The sequence below is a fragment of the Pinus tabuliformis genome, chromosome 5_2 (genome assembly GCF_031772625.1).
Source record: "Pinus tabuliformis cultivar Carrire ecotype Pingquan chromosome 5_2, CPIR1, whole genome shotgun sequence".
In the NCBI taxonomy this organism is placed as follows: domain Eukaryota; kingdom Viridiplantae; phylum Streptophyta; class Pinopsida; order Pinales; family Pinaceae; genus Pinus; species Pinus tabuliformis.
Window position 1 is genome coordinate 1,028,081,129 of NC_142306.1, and position 19,605 is coordinate 1,028,100,733.

The window sequence follows — 19,605 nt, forward strand, 5'->3', positions numbered from 1 at the left end:
TTCAGCCTCTTCGAGGGGGACAACTCCTTTACATTACATAAATGAACAATTCTTCGATGATACAAATGACTGTAAGAATTTACAGGGTAAGTTCCTCAAACAGAACACCAAAGGACACCGCTCACAACCAGATCGTAGATCAATACACCAGTATTTTTGACATGGTTAAAACCCTCAAAGAGGGAAACAGTCCACGACCTGAGCCAACGCGGCCACTTCAAGAAATTTATTAATAAAAGAATGAAAATTTACATAAGCTTCTCTCATAGACGAATTACCCTACAAATGACCCTCCATGCGCTTTAAATAGAAATCATGGACCAACTGGGTGTTTAGCCACGGATCAAGTGTCGGTAATACCGAGGAGAGAATGAACCATCGAATCACTACATATCGTGACCGTCAGATTGTAAGTTACAAAATGTACAAGGTAAAGAAACACACTTTACCTAACTCTATACCTAACTCTATACTAGACCAAGTTGTACTTAACTATTTCCTATGTGTTGGAATATCCTAACATCCCCCCTTAAGAACAACTTGGGATAGGATTGAAGGATTTACAAATATGACACAATAGGAGAAGGAAGGAGGCACTAGAGCCTATCCCCCCTTAGTGACAACTTCCTGAACTCCAACCATAAATCGAAGTTTAGTGAACTTCGCCTCTGTGAGAGCCTTTGTGAAGATGTCTGCAACTTGATCATCTATTGAGCAATATTGCACTTCAAGAACATGGTCGTGAATGAGCTTTCTGATGAAGTACATGTGTAGTTCAATGTGTTTGTTGCGCTGATGTTGGATTGGATCTTTGCATAGTTGAATGGCACTTTGATTATCACACCAAAGTGTAGTCGGATGCTGCTGCTGAAAGCCAAACTCTGACAGGATCTGACGAAGCCACAAGGCTTCCTTACTAGCTTCTACGGCACCACGATACTCTACTTCTGCTGATAAAAGAGAAATGGCACCTTGTTTCTTACAAGCCCATGTAATAGGTCCTGAACCAAGAGTGAACACACAACCGGCAGTAGAATTCCGATCATCAGGGTCACCAGCCCAATCAGAATCAGTGAAACCAACCAATAGAGGAGCTGCTTCGGCACTATAATGAATCCCAAACTGAACTGTACCTCGAACATAACGAATTATTCTTTAGCTGCTTTCCAATGACTTTCACGGGGGTTTTGCATAAATCGAGCAACAAGGCCAACAACAAAGGAAAGGTCAGGACAAGTATGGGTTAGATACAAAAGTTTTCCTACAAGTTGACGGTATAAGGTAGCATCAACTTTAGGAGAAGTACAAGTGACTGAAAGTTTGACTCCAGACTAAAAGGGAGAAGGGACTGGCTTACAGTCTTCCATGTGAAAGTGGCGTAGAATATCACAGGCATACTTGGACTGAGAAAGGGAAATACCTTCCTTGGATTGCAAGACTTGAAGACCGAGAAAATAATGTAAGTGTCCTAAGTCTGTCATTTCAAACTTCCTTTTAAGGCTAGACTTCACATGGTTTATAAGGTTGGGATCACTACCAGTCAGAATAAGATCATCAACATAAAGAACAAGAATGATAAGAGACTTGCCCACTTTCTTGGTGTAGATAGTATTGTCAGAATGACACCTAGAGAAGCCAGATTCTAAAAGAAAGTTATCCATTTTGGCATACCAAGCTCGAGGAGCTTGCTTGAGACCATAAAGGGATTTCTTAAGCCGACATACAAGGCTGGAGTCTGTTTTTATAAATCCAATAGGTTGTTCCATATAGATTTCTTCATGCAAGTCCCCTTCCTTTGACTCTTTTTCTGATTCTTTAATAAGAGAACAAGAAAAACTCTTACACCTTGGTCTTCTTAATCTTGGAAACTCTTCCAAGAAAGTGTTAGCTGCCCAACAGCAACCAAATTCAAAGAATCCTAAGAAGTCATATCCTAAAAAGAATGGTCCTAAACCAAACAAGGGTCCTAAGCAATCTCATCCTCAAAATGAAAAATCATTTCAACAAAATGATAAGACAAATAAAAACAAATGGAAGAAGGCTGATAGACATTGCAACTTTTGTAATCGAGATGGCCACTTAGAATCCAAATGCTTTAAGAAGATGGAAGCCTTGGAAGCAGCGATGAAGAAACATAACATCCATTTGGAGCATTCTTCACCTTCAACTTCATCTTCAGGAATGGCACTTTCTGCATGTGGTTGTCAATCATCTTGGTCTGGTTATGCATTAAATGTATCTTCTTCTTCTCATTCTCATGAATGGCTCGTTGATTCTAGAGCTTCTTATCACATGGCCAAAAACAAAGCCATGTTTTCTTCTTTAAATGATTGTAACACCAAAAATATATATGTTGGTGATGATAGATCTGTTAATGTTGTAGGGACTGGAACTGTTCATCTAGACAATGGTCAATTTAATGATGTATTATGCATTCCAACCTTATCCTGCAACCTTCTATCTGTATATCAGATAACTCATTAAGGTGAAGGTAAAATCGTTGAATTTTCACCTCATGATGTTGTAACCAAGGACCTAGGAGATCCTAAGTAGATTTTAGCTACTGGCATTGCTGATGATTCTACAAGGTTGTATAAGTTTCACAACTTTGGGTCATCAAATATTCCCTCAGTATTTGTTGCTCATAACGATGAAGTGAGCAAACTTTGGCATGAGCGATTTGGTCACTTAAACTATTGCTCCCTTCAGCATCTATGTAAAGAAAATATGGTGACAGGTCTTCCTATGGTATCTTGCAGAGATGGTGTTTGTTCCGGATGTGTACTCGGAAAACATCATCGGGACAGTTTTGAAAAACGTGCCTCTTGGCACGCCTCAGCCCTTTTACAGCTTGTGCATAGTGATTTATGTGGTCCACTTCCAGTTGTTTCATTCTCTGGCTGCAAGTGTTTTTTAACTTTCATTGATGATTTCTCCAGACGCACTTGGGTATACTTCTTAAAACTCAAGAGTGAAGTATTTAACACATTTTTGGCCTTCAAGGCCTTTGTTGAAAAACAATCTGGACATCAAATTCTTAAGCTAAGATCTGATAATGGCGGAGAATATGTTAAAAACACATTCATCAACTTTTGCACTGAGAATGGAATTCAAATGCTTTGGGTTGCGTGCTTGCTTTGAGAAAGCTCTTTTTCCCTACAAAACAAAAAACACAAAACCCAACATACAAAAAAAAACGAACCTTGCGGCTCGAAGTTAGCTTTAGCCGAAAAACTAAATATTTTCAAAAATGAACCTTGCGGCTCAAAGTTAGCTTTAGCCGGAAACTAAATATTTTCCTCAATGTTTCTGATTTTCCGAGATCACACTAAGGCGCAGCGGAAAAGAGCATACGCATGAGAAAAATCCTTTCTTTCTGTTTCTGATTTACCCAAATCGCACAGAGTCGTAGGGAAAAGATCATACGCAGAAATGAAAGGTATAGATCCGGTAATAAAAAAAGGCTAAATAAACCGAAACCAAAATAAACAGAGAGAAAATAACTGTAAACTGCAAATAAACATTGTATACCTCCAGATCTTAAAAATGACGCAGCTAGGGCTACCGGAAACCTTTTCGCGTGAAACGAAAGGGGTTCCTCACTGGAACAGATGCTCCCAACACAACAGAGCAGTCCTCTCGGCCCGAAAGCAGTCAGAAACAGTAGATCTAGAAAACGACAGTCGTATGCAGTTCTACCGGCTTTAGATTTGGATCACCAACGGACGCGGCCCTCAAATAGCTCCGATACCATGTAGGAATTTACAGGGTAAGTTCCTCAGACAGAACACCAAAGGACACCGCTCACAACCAAATCACAGATCAATACACCAGTATTTTTGACGTGGTTAAAACCCTCAAAGAGGGAAACAGTCCACAGCCTGAGCCAACGCGGCCACTTCAGGCAATTTAGTAATAAAAGAATGAAAATTTACATAAGCTTCTCTCATAGACGGATTACCCTACAAATGACCCTCCATGCGCTTTAAATAGAAATCATGGACCAATCGGGTGTTAAGCCATGGATCAAGTGTCAGTAATACCGAGGAGAGAATGAACCGTCGAATCACTACATATCGTGACCGTCAGATTGTAAGTTACAAAATGTACAAGGTAAAGAAACACACTTTACCTAACTCTATACTAGACCAAGTTGTACTTAACTATTTCCTATGTGTCGCAATATCCTAACAATGACAAAACCTCCTTTCAATATATAGAAGTTTAAGGAGTCACAATATAATCCAGCCGACCTAACAATAATAATATAAAGCCACAAAAATAACAATAGAGGGATTCTATGGGGCACAGAAATAACAACATGGGGGTAATAGGGGCAGAACAATATAAATAAGGGGTATAACTACAATAGTAATGGGGTAATCACTAGTATTATAGGGACCCAACAATCAACAAATTCAATTGGACACTAGACCTTTTCAAAAAGTCAAAAGGAAGGAGAGACTTCTGAAGGAAAAGGTGAAGAAGTTGCAAAGTAAGTTTTAGAACCAGTTCAGCAACTAGCCACTCTCAGAAGGTCTACAAGGGAAAGAAAAACACCCAAAATGTATGAAGATTTTGCTTCATCTTTTGCATTGATTACTAAATATGGGGAACCTTCTTGTTATCACAAAGCAGTGGATGATGCGGATAGTGGAAAATGGAAAATGGTTATGGAAGAATTATTGGATTCCTTAGCCAAGAACAATACCTTGGATTTTGTAGAACTTCCTTGTTAGGTCCCTATAATACTAGTGATTACCCCATTACTATTGTAGTTGTATCCATTATTAATATTGTTGTGCCCCTATTGTCCCCATATTGTTATTACTGTGCCCCATAGAATCCCTCTATTGTTATTTTTGTGGCTTTATATTATTATTGTTAGGTCGGCTGGGTTATATTGTGACTCCTTAGACTCCTATATATAGAAATGAGGTTTTGTCATTTGAATCATCCAAGAATGGTTCATTTATGTAATGTAAAGGAGGTTGCCCCCTTGAAGAGGCTGAATTCTAAGGCGTTGATCTATCTTTTCTATCTTTTGTGAAGCTGGTTTCATAACATTTGGTATCAGAGCTTTGGATTCTAGGGTTTTGCTCTCCAAATAGGTCATCGTGGCATTTTCGCTATAACTTTTTTTCTGCAACGTTTCAGAAGCTTTAAAAAAACACATTTGAGACGAAATCGCACTGAACCTCGGGTCTAAATTTCATAGTTTTTCGCACTATATTTGCGGAGATATGATCTGAGGAAGTTGGTATTTTTGTAGACTCCTGAATTACATTCCAAATAGGTGACCTGGGGAAAATCGTCATAACTTTCTCTTTGAGCATCAAATTGAAATTTCGTAAGAAGGTACAGAAAGATGACAGAATTTCTTGTATATATTTTTCAGAGCCAAAGGTTGAAACAGTGACTCGTGGCATGTCGTACAAGTTTGCTTTACTGAACTAGTCTATAATCAGGTCACTGTGGGAGATTTGGCATAACTCTTCCCTGGAGAATCCAATTTGGATCAGACTGGTGGCATTGGAAAGAGGACACAGAGGGCTACCACAGGTCACAATTTTAGAACTGGATGATCCGAAAGTATAGAGATACATCAGATTCAATATCAAGCTCCTACAAAATGAAAAAAGGTGGGTAGTTTTTTTTAAATTTTTGCATAAGCTTGGTTTGAAAAATTAGTTTGAAGGAATTCAAAGGGCATAGTAAAGCATTATTATCAGTAATTGATGTCCCGAGGAAAGAAAATGCAAACACCTAGTAAGAAACTTGAAATCTCTAGCATGACTCATGAAGAAGAGGAAGAAATGCAACATGATATATCAAAATTACGAGACCAAGTGCAACAAGTGTCACTTGCACAAAAAGTAACAGAATCTAAGATGGATGGTTTAAAGAAAGATGTAGAAGCTAAGATGGATGGTTTAAAGAAAGGCGTAGAAGCTAAGATGGATTGTTTAAAGAAAGGCGTAGAAGCTAAGATGAATGATGTGGAAGCTAAGATGGACGATTTGAAGATAGATTTGAAGACAGATTTGAAGACAGGCATGGAAGATTTGAAGACAGATTTGACAAAGTTTCTACAAGAAATGCTTACTAATGGTGAAAGGGTAGTAAAGGAAACTCATGATGAGAACAAAAGAAATATTAATCATGATTTCATAGACTCTAATGTTGGATCAAAGACCCACCATATTCCAAAAATCGATATGAGGAAGTTTGATGGCAAGGATCCCGCAACATGGATATTACAGATGGAGCAATTTTTCAATCTCAATAATGTGCAAAACACACAAAATGTACGTATTGCAACTTTATATTTGGAACCAAATCTGTTTGTATGGTATCAATGGCTTTGCTCTCATAAACAAATTATCACTTGGGCAATTTTTACAGAAGAATTGACAGCACATTATGAGGATACAAAAAGCAACACTTTTTTTAGCCAATTGATAAGTCTCAAACAAAAGGGTTCAATAATGGAGCACATTGAGGAGTTCCAAAAATTGAACATAAGGGTAAAAAAATATTCCAGAGGAGCATAGGATTGATGTGTTCATAGGGACTTTAAAAGATAATATCCAACATGATGTTCGCCTTTGGGAACCTGATTCATTAGAGAAGGCATTCAGGTTAGCAAGAAAAATGGAAAGAAAAATTATGGCAATCAGGAAGCATACCACTCACAACTATAAAGATGGAAGTGTTGTTGCCCCTAGTCTTCCACAACCTATAAGGTTGACACCACAACAATTGGAATAAAAAAGAGCAAAAGGGCTTTGTTACAGTTGTGATAGCAAATACACTAAAGGTCACAAGTGTGCTGAGAATAAATTATTCTACATAGATTGTGAAGAGGAAGAAGAAAAGGAGTAAGAAAGGTCAAAAGAAGAGGATATACTCCAGGAACAAAGCCTAGATAAAGAAGAAATGAATCCAACCATATTGTGTAATGCATTGGCTAGAATTACGACTCTTCAAACCATCAAGATAGAAGGACAAATCAAGAAGAAAAAGGTAATAGTGTTGATTGATTCAGGAAATGCCCACAATTTTATTCATTGTAAGATAGCAAAAGAATTGAATTGCTTCCTATATCTAGCACCAGAGTGTCAAGTGATGGTTGCAAATGGAGGAACGATAAATTTCTCTGGAAAGTGCCATAATATCAAGCTATCCATGGGAGAATATGTATTGACTAGCCCAATGCTTTCCATTCCAATGGGAGGTGTTGATGTTGTACTAGGAGTCCAATGGCTATAATCCTTCGGTACAATAGCTTTTAATTTTCAAGAACTTTTCATGAAAATTTTTGTGGAAGGAAAAGAAGTTGAATTAAGGGGTATTGCAGGGAAACCGGGAAAGATAATCATCTCTAACGATATGACAAAGCTTCTTAAAAAAGAACAAAGAGTTGTAATTGCACAATTATGTTAGCTAGATGTTTCCACATCGGAATCATCTATTTCTCCAGATCTCCAAAAAGTCTTGGACAATCATTCCAAGGTATTTGAGACTCCCAAAGGTCTCCCACCTATTCGTGATCATGATCATGCTATTCATCTGATTCCATGAAGTGTTCCTCCAAACATCTGGCCGTACAGATATCCCTATGCCCAAAATAGTGAAATTGAATGTATGGTTGCAGAAATTCTAGAGGCTGGTATAATTCAACCTAGTCAAAGTTCTTTCTCTGCTCCAGTAGTATTGGTGCACAAGGAGGATGGATCATGGCACATGTGTCCGGATTATAGGGAGCTCAACAAGCTCACTATTAAAGATAAGTTTCCCATTCTTGTCGTTGATGAATTACCATATGAATTGCATGGATCAAATTACTTCACCAAGTTGGATCTTTGTTCAAGATATCATCAAATCAGAATGAAGACTGAAAACATTCCAAAAACAGCATTTAGAACTCATGAGGGTCATTATGAATTTTTGGTCATGCCTTTTGGCCTTACCAATGCACCTTCTAAATTTCAAGGTTTGATGAATTCCATTTTCAAACCCTTCCTTAGAAAATTTGTGTTAGTATTTTTTGATGATATACTAATCTACATCAAGTCTTGGAAGGATCATGTTGAACATGTTGACAGGGTGCTACAGCTATTGGAGGAGAAACAGTTATATGCAAAAAGATCCAAATGTTTCTTTGGAGTACAAGAGGTGGAATATCTGGGTCATATTGTATCTCATGAAGGAGTTAAGGTAGACCCTAGCAAAATTAAAGCCATTAAGGAATGGAAAATCCCCACATCCATAAAGCATCTGCGAGGATTTCTTAGGTTGACAAGGTATTATCGCAAGTTTGTTAAGAATTATGGGAGAATAGTAGCACCTCTAACAACATTATTGAAGAAAGATGCATTTTCATGGACTCCAGAAGCAAAAAAGGCCTTCGAACATCTTAAAGAGGCAATGTGCCAAGCATCGGTCTTAGCTACACCGAACTTCACAAAAACCTTTATTGTGGAATGTGATGCTTCAGGAAATGGAATTGGTGTTGTTTTAATGCAAGATGAAAGACCCATTGCTTTTGAAAGTCGTCCAATCAAGGGAAAGTTTTTACACAAAGCTATTTATGAGAAGGAAATGTTGGCAATACTACATGCACTTAAGAAATGGCAACCCTACCTAATGGGAAGACACTTCAAGGTAAAAATGGATCATGATAGCCTTAAATACTTTTTAGAACAAAGATTATCCTCTAAAGAGCAACAAAAGTGGGTCACAAAGATGTTGGGTTATGACTTTGAAATCATCTACAAAAAAGGGAAGCAAAATGTGGTGGCAGATGCACTCTCAAGAAAGGATGAGAATGTGGAAGCATTGTTGTGTGCCATTTCTACTATCCAACCAGATTGGATAAACGAAGCAAGGGAGGAATGGAAGAATGATGAAGAAGTGTGGGCACTTATTCGAAAGTTACAACAAGATTCCAGTACATCTGATACATTTAGCTGGCAAAATGATTCGTTATGGTAAAAATACTGCTTATACCTCTATATGAATTCCCAACTCAAACAAAAGATTCTTATGGAATTGCACACTTCTCCCTTAGGAGGGCACTCGGGATTTTTAAAAACTTACCACAGGGTTAAGAAGGAATTTTTTTGGGATGGCCTTAAATCGGATATTCAAAATTTTGTGGCGGAATGTTTGGTTTGCCAACAAAATAAAGTTGAAACAATTAAGACCCCGGGTCTATTACAACCTTTATCCATTCCAAGCCAACGTTGGGAGGAGGTTTCAATGGATTTTTTCACAGGTTTACCCAAGTCTGAGGGAAAGAGTGTCATCATAGTGGTAGTTGATAGACTTACCAAGTATGCACACTTTTGTGCATTATCACATCCATTTAAATCCAGTTTAGTTTCTACTGCATTTATGGAAACAATTCAAAAGCTACATGGAAACCCAAAGATTATTGTAAGTGACAGAGATTCCATTTTCACTGGAAATTTTTGGACAGAATTATTTTCTTGTCTTGGTACTCAGTTAGCTCATATCTCTTCTTATCATCCTCAATCTGATGGGCAAACTGAGATAGTAAACAAATGTTTGGAAGGATATCTTCGTTGCTTTGTATCTGATAAACAGACACAATGGGTCAAATGGTTGCCTCTGGCTGAATGGTGGTATAACACTTCCTTCCATACAACAACAAAAATGACCCCATTTATGGCACTTTATGGATATCAGCCACCATCCATCACATCATATTTAAGAGAAAATTCTAAGGTTCAAGCAGTGGAACATCACATCGAACATCAACAAGTCCTCCAACTCTTAAAGGGTAACCTTGTGTTGGCACATAATAGAATGAAACAACAGAGAGATCAACATCGCAACAAAAGAAGTTTTGATGTAGGTGATTGGGTATTCTTACGGCTACAACCGTATAAACAAATGTCCCTCAAGCAAGCTAAGAAGGATAATAAATTATCACCAAAGTATTATGGTCCGTACAAAGTGTTGCAAAACATTGGTACTATGGCATACAAATTGGAGCTTCCTGCAGCTTCTCGAGTGCACCTAGTTTTCCATGTTTCATGTTTAAAGAAGGTTATAGGCGACAAGCTCCCAGTTCAAACAATATTGCCAGAACTTGATGAGGAAGGAAAAATTATATTGGAACCGGAAGCAGTCACAGAAACAAGAACTCGACAGCTACGAAATCGATCATTTTCGAAGTATCTCATCAAGTGGAAGAACTTATCCGCTGAAGATTCCACATGAGAGGATGAGAATTTTATACAGAAGCATCCAGAACTACTCAAGCGTTGAGGACAACACTTTTTTGAATGAGAGGGGCATGTTAGGTCCCTATAATACTAGTGATTACCCCATTACTATTGTAGTTGTATCCCTTATTAATATTGTTGTGCCCCTATTATCCCCATATTGTTATTTTTGTGGATTTATATTATTATTGTTAGGTCGGCTAGGTTATATTATGACTCAGACTCTTATATATAGAAAGGAGCTTTTGTCATTTGAATCATCTAAGAATTGTTCATTTATGTAATATAAAGGAGGTTGCCCCCTTGAAGAGGCTGAATTCTAAGGCGTTGATCTATCTTTTCTATATTTTGTGAAGCTGGTTTCATAACATTCCTAAAGGGAGAAGTGTTGTTGGATGCAAATGGGTCATCAAATTGAAACGGAAAGTCGATGGAAGTATCAAAAGGTATAAGGCAAGGCTGGTAGCAAAAGGATATTTTTAAGTTGAAGGTATTGACTTTCATGAGATTTTTTCACTAGTCGTAAAACTTGTTTCTATTCGTACTGTGTTGGCACTAACTGCATTACTTGACCTTGATTTAGAATGGTTAGATGTTAAAATAGTTTTTCTACATGGTGATTTGGATGAAGAGATATATATGGAACAGTCAGAAGGCTTTGTACAAGTTCACAACAGAAGATTAGTTTGCAAGCTCAAGAAATCATTGTATGGCTTGAGACAGTCTCCCAAGCAATGGTACAAGAAGTTTGACTCCTTCATGGTGAGCCACAACTTTATTAGAAGTGAGTTTCCAAGAGTTTCAGTGGCATATTCATTATCTTAGTTTTGTATGTTGACGATATGTCTATTGCAAGCAAAAGCATGGAAGAGATCAACACGTTAAAGGCTCAGCTCTCTAGGACGTTTGATATGAAGGATCTTGGAGCGGAAAAACACATCTTGGGCATGGAGATACACAGAGACAGGAAAAATGGTAAGCTTTGGTTATCACAACAGAAGTATGTGGAAAGAGTACTTGAAAGTTCAGTATGAACATAGTGAAACCTATTAATGTTCCATTACCTTCCCATTTTAGGCTTTCTTCGGTTTTGATTCCTAAAACTGATGAAGAAAAGCAGTATATGTCTTGTGTACCATATGCTAATGTTGTAGGAAACTTAATGTATCCAATGGTATCTACAAGACCTGACATTTCACATGCAGTTGGAGTTGTCAGCGGGTTCATAGAAAACCCAGGTGAAGAACATTGGCAAGCAGCGAAATGGATGCTTCGGTATTTAAGAGGCACAAGTGACCATTGCATCATCTTTAATGGTAGTGAAGGATCAGTCTGCGGATATGTGGATGTTGATTATGCAGGTGATTTGGACAAAAGGAGATCTACTACAGGTTATGTCTTTACTCTTGCAGGTGGAGCAATTAGCTGGATGTCAAAGCTTCAAGAAATAGTTGCTTTGTCCACTACCGAAGCAGAATATATAATTGCTACAAATGTCAATAAAGAAGCAATCTATTTAAAGGGTCTACTTGATGAGATTGGAAGAATGCAGGAGAAAGTGAATGTATTCTGTGACAATCAAAGTGTTATTCACTTGGCTACAAATCCAGCTTATCACAGCAAGACCAAGCACATTGATGTAAGGTATCATTTTCTGAGACATGTGATCGATGGCGGAAAAGTAGCTCTCAAGAAGGTCCATACGTGGGGGAATTGTGCAAACATGTTCACGAAGTCAGTTACAGTAGAGAAGTTGTGATGGTGTTTGGCCTCTCTTGTCTTGCAAAAGAGATGATGAATAGGCATGGGCAAGGGATTAGGAAAATTATTGTCAAGGTGGAGTTTGTTGAAATGTGACAACAAATAATGTAATTATGAGTAAAATATTTATTAATTACTGCCAGTTAGTTTTGTAAGTTCGTTCATAACGATCCCCAAGGGATAGCTCAATTGGTCGAGTTCTCGTTGCTAAGTACCTTGCCAATTGGGAGGTCACGGGGTCAAATCTCCTCGATGCCCTTTGGATTAGGCTCGCCCAGAAAAGCCAACAGGTAGATCCCTTCGGGTGGATCTGCCCGAATTATTACCCGTGGATGTAGCAGCCACTCAGTGACCGTGAACCACAGTTTAAAAAAAAATTAGTTCATAACGAATAGCAGTTATGTCGCGGAGGAGAGTGTTATATGAAATTGGTGAATGCCTAAGAGGATGTATCATGGAGAATCATTCTTGATTAATAAATATTTCCAATCCCTTTTCCCGTTGAGGTTTCCTTGACACACTGTCAAGGTTTTACCACGTAAAACTATTTGTGTTTACTTGTGTGTGTTTCAGTTTTCTATTTATACCTTTATTGTATAGTTATTGAATGATTGAATAACTCTGTAAACCCGACAACGTTGTTGATTTTTTAAAGACTCCAGCAAAAGGTACCAATTATTTGTTGTGAATGAGAAAACAATGTTTTTTGCCGTGTGCTTCATTGTTGGGGCTATTTTAATATTTTGAATTTCCAATTTATTTGGAGAGTTTGTGTAGATTCTTCTCCCTTCACCGCAGGTTGCTTCCCAAGTTTAACAAACCATGCAGCAAAAGGTCCTTTTTTCCAATTGTGAACTTGATGAGAATCTTGCAAAATTTCAGATATGAACAGTGTTTTACCATGATCCAAGTTCCATGTATGGTGGGATAATGTCCATAAGATTTTGACCGATTTTGGTTTGACTTAGATCGCTGAAAAATCAATAAGATTATTGGATAGATGGGAACTCTGACTTTTTGTATCACTTGAATTTCAGTGACCACAAAAAGTTTGTTACCAGATTAGATAAATCCTATTTTGTAATTCCTCGTTAATAATCTGTGTGCCCATTGAGACCAGATTAGTTGGTAATCATTTTACGAGAATAGACAGCACAAACCCCTGCTGGATTTGTTCACAGCCCTCCCATTCTCCTTGTTCTCTGCAGTTGAATTCTATTCTCTGATTCTTTCAATCCAATTTGTTCGATGTTAGGGTAGCTGAATCTGTCCTTTTACGTTGTTATATTCGTGTTTGTGTTTTCCATTATACTGTCTGCTTCACTGCTGCGAATTCATTCCATAACCTTGAATTTTGAGGATTCTTAGTTATCCCCGTGACAACTCCTGGGCAGCAGACTTACCAGGTGCCCACCATATTTTGATTTTTTATTTAGTAAGAAATCTATCCTTTCCATCAAAACTTGATATCTTTAATTCAAATATGGGCCTCAGTGGACCAGTCATAAGAATTAATATAGATTAGGATTATTAAGCACAGTGAGAGAAGAAAAAAATCAAGGTGTAAATTTATGGCTACTTGATAGATCGAAGATTACGAAGGATTACGAGTGAGAAATCGTTTAAAATAGGCATGCGCAACACACACATACACATGCATTTCAAACATGAATTAATGAAAATATTCTCTCACCATGGCTGTAGAACCTAGCTTCCTTAAATGCAATTATCTTTCTTTTGTTAAGGGCCCTTAGTGGCCCATTATTGATAGTTGTAGGGATTAGTTTCAAATGGCACTGCAAAATTACATCATACTTCACATGAATTCCAATACATTCATCTATTATTCATATATAAAAAGAAGTCTTCGGGTTCCCCGTCCTTCGTAATGCTTCTTCATCATCAATGTGGAAATACAATAGGGTAATTCAGTTGCCATACAGATATGCTATGAACTGTAGTGGTCAATTTCTATTATTCATATAGAAAGGCTACTCCTTCCTCAGTTCCTCTTGTAATCAAAATACTCAGATCATCATGTAATTCATTCTGTTGGAGAAATCTGCTCAGTAAATGTATTGTAATGGGGTATGAACTGAATGCCCTTCTAAGCTCAAATTGCATGTCTATTTATAAGCATGAATTCTTGTTATGAATAGGAGGAGAAGATTGTTATGATCCAAAGTTACCCAAAATTACACAAAATTACTGAATACACTCAATACAGAAGGGGAGCATAGCTGCCAAGTACAAGAATAATCACCAGTTGCACTACAACTCAAAGTAAACTCAAAACCTAACAATATTAAAGAATCATATGCAACTGTCTGTGTGAGAATGACTATGGCCAGTGGGTCATAACAAAGACAGTGCTACATTCAATAATATATATCTGCCACAAAATTTAGCAAAGAGATCTCTATACAAGAGATTTTACTCAAAATGTCATCATCTTGTGCCAAGAATAGATCTTTCTTCTGTTGGCAAAAAATGGAAATTTACATGTGTTCATTCTCCCTTACACTGAGAAGAAACTAATGCGAAGAGATCGGATATCTCTGCGGTGTAAGCTTGGAATTGTGACGTCTGCTTTGGATTAAAATTCTTTTGGGTTTTATATGCATCAACAGAAGATGAACTGTAATGGAGCCAGTGCATACAAGGTTACAAGAAGATACAACACTTTAGTCTGCTATAAACAATCTTTCATGGATACAAGTTCTTCCGAGAATCAGATTTAGACCCATCTTAGAGGCATAAATATACATTTTTCATAACCATCTTAGAGGCATAAATATAGTACATTTTTCATAAAAATAGGACCCACACAAGTAGCATTGCATAACCCTTTTTGGCAGAGAGTGTTGAGCATGAGGATGCTTACAGTACAAGGTAACTTCTAAGAGGAATCCAGAGGTTCCCCACACAAACCCCTATTATATCTTTCTTTTTGTACTTAGCATACATATAGTCAACGTATCTCAAAAGAAACCTTTTTTTGTTTGAAATCTTGTGAATCTGTGGTTCCAATTGTCTGCTTACAGTGGAGACATGCTGTATCTGCTCCTCGATTAAGAAGAAGCCTTGAGATGCCAGGATAGCCCATGGCAGCTGATATGTACAACGGTGTTGCTCCTCTACTAGTTTTCACATTAACCTCTGCTCCTTTTCCAAGCAAAAATTGAACAGCTTCTTTCTTCCCACCTTCGACAGCACAATGCAGTGCAGTATGACCCTCAGTATCTTCAAAGCCAATTTCTGCTCCATATTCAATTAATTTCTGCATTATATTGATATGTCCTTTAAATGCAGCACAATGCAATGCAGTCCATCCATATTGGTCACATCTATTTACACGTGCACCCTTTGTAAGAGATGAAATAACAGTCTGCAAATCCCCCCTTCTTGCAGCGGTCAAAAGCTCATTCCCCAACTTAAGGATTTCAAGGACTGCCGTCTGAAAATGTGCAATTAGAAAATGTTAGCACTGAGCAGCCATGGGATTATCAAAAGATATTTAAGGCTTACAATGGTTCACATGTAAGAATTCTGGTAAAACTGCAGGTTCAACTAGTGCAATAGCTCTGTCAGAGCAAGCTATGTTCATGGAATATACATATCCCTTCTTGTAGCACAAATATCTAAGTTTTCAACAAAGGAAAGAAAGGAAGGATTAGACATACAGAAACTAATGTGGACGTTCAGGAATTTAAATAAAATACTGTCACCCAAGCAGCAAATATGCCCAAATCAATGGCTCAAACCATTAAAAAAGGATATTAACATGTGCAAAAAAAATATGGGCCATCTTATATGCAACTAAAAGAATGCAGGTAGTCAAGGGTTATCAATGACTGAACAAAACCCAAATCATCAAACAAATTGTGGGCGTGTTCACATCCCATCTTTGTTCAAAGGGATTTTTTATTCTGTCACAAAAATGTTTGGTGTGTCTGGCAGGTTATCGCAATGGTCACCGTGCATGTCCTTTTGGAAAAATGATGTTCATGGACGTTTGAAGATCTGCTCAATTGAAAAATAACTAAAATTGACAAGTTCTTGATTCTAGATTCTATAGCTATTCAACTCTCAGCCCATCAGAGTTCTTAAAGAAACAGTTTGTAATATCTTAGATCAAGAAGTAGGAACTAGATTTCATGATCTTTGCCCTATTTGCTTGGGTGGTTACTGGAAAGGCCATGTTGATATAATTATGGCTTTCTATGCTACTCTATGAAGGGAAGACTAACTGCTTTCTTCTAGTAAAAAAAAGCATCAGTTTCTTTTTTTAAATGCATGACAGGAGAAGAAAAGCAGCAATCTATATGAGGCTTACATGGCCTTTTTCCAAAGCTGCGTCATAAGGGGTTTCTCCGTTAAGAGCTCTGATATGACTGTCTGCACCTGCATCCAATAGTGACTCTACAATCTCTGGATACCCTTTGGCAGCTGCTCTAAATATAGCTGTTCTTTCATCCTTGCTTCTAGCATCTTTATCTGCACCAGCCTCCAACAAAAGCTTCACACTGTCCTGATGTCCTTTCGTGACTGCAATATGCAATGCAGTCCTCCCTTCCTTGTCCTTTGCTTCCAAATCTGCACCTTTTTCAATCAAGAGTGAAAGCATATCAGTCCTGTTCCAAGTTGCAGCCAAGTGAATTGCAGTCCAACCTTTTGGGTTCCTTGCTTCGGTGTCTGCTCCTTTGTCAAGTAATTCTTTAATAATTTCCAAACGCCCCATATACACAGCTTCTAACAGAGGACTTTGCTCCATCTTACTAACCAAATCCACCCTAGCCTCTGCATTCAACAACGTTTTCAACATACCCAAACTTCCACTTGCCGAAGCAATCTGCAATGCTGTTCTACCCTCGTCATCAGCATGGTTACAACAATTATGTCTTTTAAGTATTTGTTTGACAGAATCTACATCACCCTTCGCAACTAGATGGCGAAGCAGGAAGCCTCCAATGTAAACAACCTTCAGCTTGGCATCTACAAAAACCTGTTTTTTCCGCGATGCAAACCAGTCATTGGGCACCTTATCTGGTAAGTCATTGCCATCCATTTTGCAGTCAGGTGCCAATGCAGTCTTTATAAGAAATCTATCCTTTGAACGAGGGAACTCCTCCGGGAGATCCTTCATTGGCTTTAATATTATTTCAAAAGAAAAATCACCCAGTGGGGATATGAACCCATTGGGAGGTTTGACTAAAAACTTATCAGGAGTAGAAGTCTGCACCTTGAATGCAATAGGCATGGTGTCGATCAAACTCTTGAGGTGAATTGTTGTCCTACATTTGCATCCCACCTCAAAATCTATCCTCACCTCATTTTCATGCACTTGAACAAGCCTATCCATCTTTACATTCACCCAAACTATCAATGCAGAAATTCAGTTCTACAAGCCTACGAATCCATAAATGAGATTGTCTAGAACATTAGTTACCAGAGGGTGAATTTAGGTGAGATATGTTCATGAGCTGGAGTTGGGGAATCCCACTTAAATGATTCTACATAGATCCATTTGAAACTCACAGACCTGGATTCTTCTCAGGCTAGATGAATAGTTCACTTTATGCTAAACATGTACAGGGGAGATTTTTATTTCCAGAAAATACGTCTAGACGCTATTTAGAAAACCTGTAAACTCCAAGGAGAGGATTGGCATATACCGATATGTTATTGAACAAAATAAGTTTGTCTGTGTTATGGGCATAAGTACTTCAGCAGACTATAGAAGTTGGCATGACTCACAGATCTGTTTTGGTGCTGGATGCAACATGAAGACAAGAGGGCACATGGAAAAATCTGTGTTCTTAGGCTGAGAAGACTGAAAATAACACAGTGATTCAGACAGGTTATAAAGGCGTACAGCCGATGGGATTGCCTTGATAGTTGTCTTTTGTAAGGGTAAAGTCAGAAAATATTGCTAAGAAATTTTGGCAGTGGACCAACTTGTTGAAGATTTAAAAGCAACAAAATGTATAGAATATAGCGAAATGGGTGCTAAGATATAGTGAAGATGAAGAACGACAGTTCTGCATTTGCCCAGCTTACAACAATGCATACAGCAAGTACAAAATAACTGACAACAAACAAACGCTAAACTAACTACCTGTAACAGACAATTTCATCAAATTTAGAGAATCCCCTAACAGAAATCCTCGATCATAGAGCAGCATTCCAGAATACAGACCAAAAAAATACCAAAGTATATTACAATCAGGGCTCAGACACACACCCTAACCTTACTCGACATCCACAATCCGAATGAGAGGGCATGGCTGGGACAACCTGCAGGATTGAAATTTAAGATTCCCCTGCACCTGTCAGGCAACTGATAGATTGTGTTGAAGATAATCGGTTCCAATAATCAATGATATCATATTTATATCTTGATCAGAAACATAAGATTCCAGATTTATCAAGCTTCATTTGGTGAGTATTCCCAGGAAAACAAACAAACCCTGGTTTTGTTTTGTTAGTGTCTGAGACTACAATGTGACATCAAATTCCAAATTTTCATATCCAAGGACAGAAAACAAAGGGGAAAAAAGACAAACTCAACAACAGCAGCTCATTTCTTTAACCTACTTGTCTGACCTAACAGCAAACATATCATAATTTACTGGCAAAGGCTGTTCATTTGGGTGTAATAATGATAAAAATTAGGAACTAAACATGAAGTAAACGGGACCAAACCAGAACGTGTCACGAGAAGATTGAAGGCAGTGGAATAATAAAATGAAGTCCGCAATGTTTGGAATTATTTGGGTGAACAGAACAACTATGGAACCCGTGACTACTCAGGCCTACAATCACAATTCACGTGCAATCAATCAAAAGAAAAAGCAATTCACAAGAACTCTCCATGAAATTACAGCCTCCAACAATACAATACAATTAATTTTACGTACCCACCTTCATAAATGTATGAGGACATTATTTTTAGCATTAAGGTCATAGAGATAAAACTCATGACACTACCATTTGGCTACTTTAGATTTATGGAGATCTAATACCACCGTTATATAGACCCCAGACCACGTTGCAGAGCATCGACAAAACATTGCCATCGTACTGATGAGGAGTCATGAATTGTCAGGAATCGCCAGAAATATACGTGGAATCATGTTGCAGCGACCATGTGACTGGTTTGGCACTTCTCCCACACCACTTTTCCCGCATAATACAACGAAAACTATCAAAATTGGATTTTACAATCAGAGAGAGATAAGTACATGCTTGCATTCCATCCTAGTCTAATTATTTAAAATAATTCCTATAATCAATGGGCCAAAGATGAATCTCTGTGGGGTTTGAAATTGAAAGATAACATCTTATTGTTTCAATTAATTAGTCTTTCTCGAGGAGATATGACTAAAACAAATATAATAATAACTACTAAATGAGGATGTACATATTTTACTTTTTTAGATTTGAACCTATAAATTTTTAGGCAAATCATATATTCTTAACCATTAAATCCATAAAATTTTTATAAAGTTTTAAGATAAAACACATATTCTTAACTATTAAACTTACAAATTTTAAAATATAACTTATTAAAATATCTAAACTAAAT

General features: G+C 37.7%; 1 protein-coding gene across 1 annotated transcript; it reads right to left on the reverse strand.

Annotated features, from left to right (window-relative positions):
- Positions 1-14,301: 14,301 nt before the first annotated feature.
- LOC149162748 (uncharacterized) lies at positions 14,302-18,967 on the reverse strand. Its single transcript, XM_089437362.1, has 2 exons — positions 16,354-18,967; positions 14,302-15,474 (listed from the first exon to the last, which is right to left on the reverse strand). The coding sequence occupies exons 1-2, from the start codon at positions 17,377-17,379 to the stop codon at positions 14,989-14,991; spliced, it is 1,512 nt and encodes a 503-aa protein (XP_089293488.1). The 5' UTR covers positions 17,380-18,967; the 3' UTR covers positions 14,302-14,988.
- Between the last annotated feature and the right edge of the window lie 638 nt (positions 18,968-19,605).

What these genes read in the sequence shown, in the direction of transcription:
- LOC149162748 (XM_089437362.1), bottom strand. Translation starts at nt 17,379, where the DNA reads ATGGATAGGCTTGTTCAAGTGCATGAAAATGAGGTGAGGATAGATTTT. An exon ending in CAGCTTTGGAAAAAGGCCAT is followed by an intron (nt 15,475 to 16,353) that starts GTAAGCCTCATA and finishes GCACATTTTCAG; the next exon opens with ACGGCAGTCCTTGAAATCCT.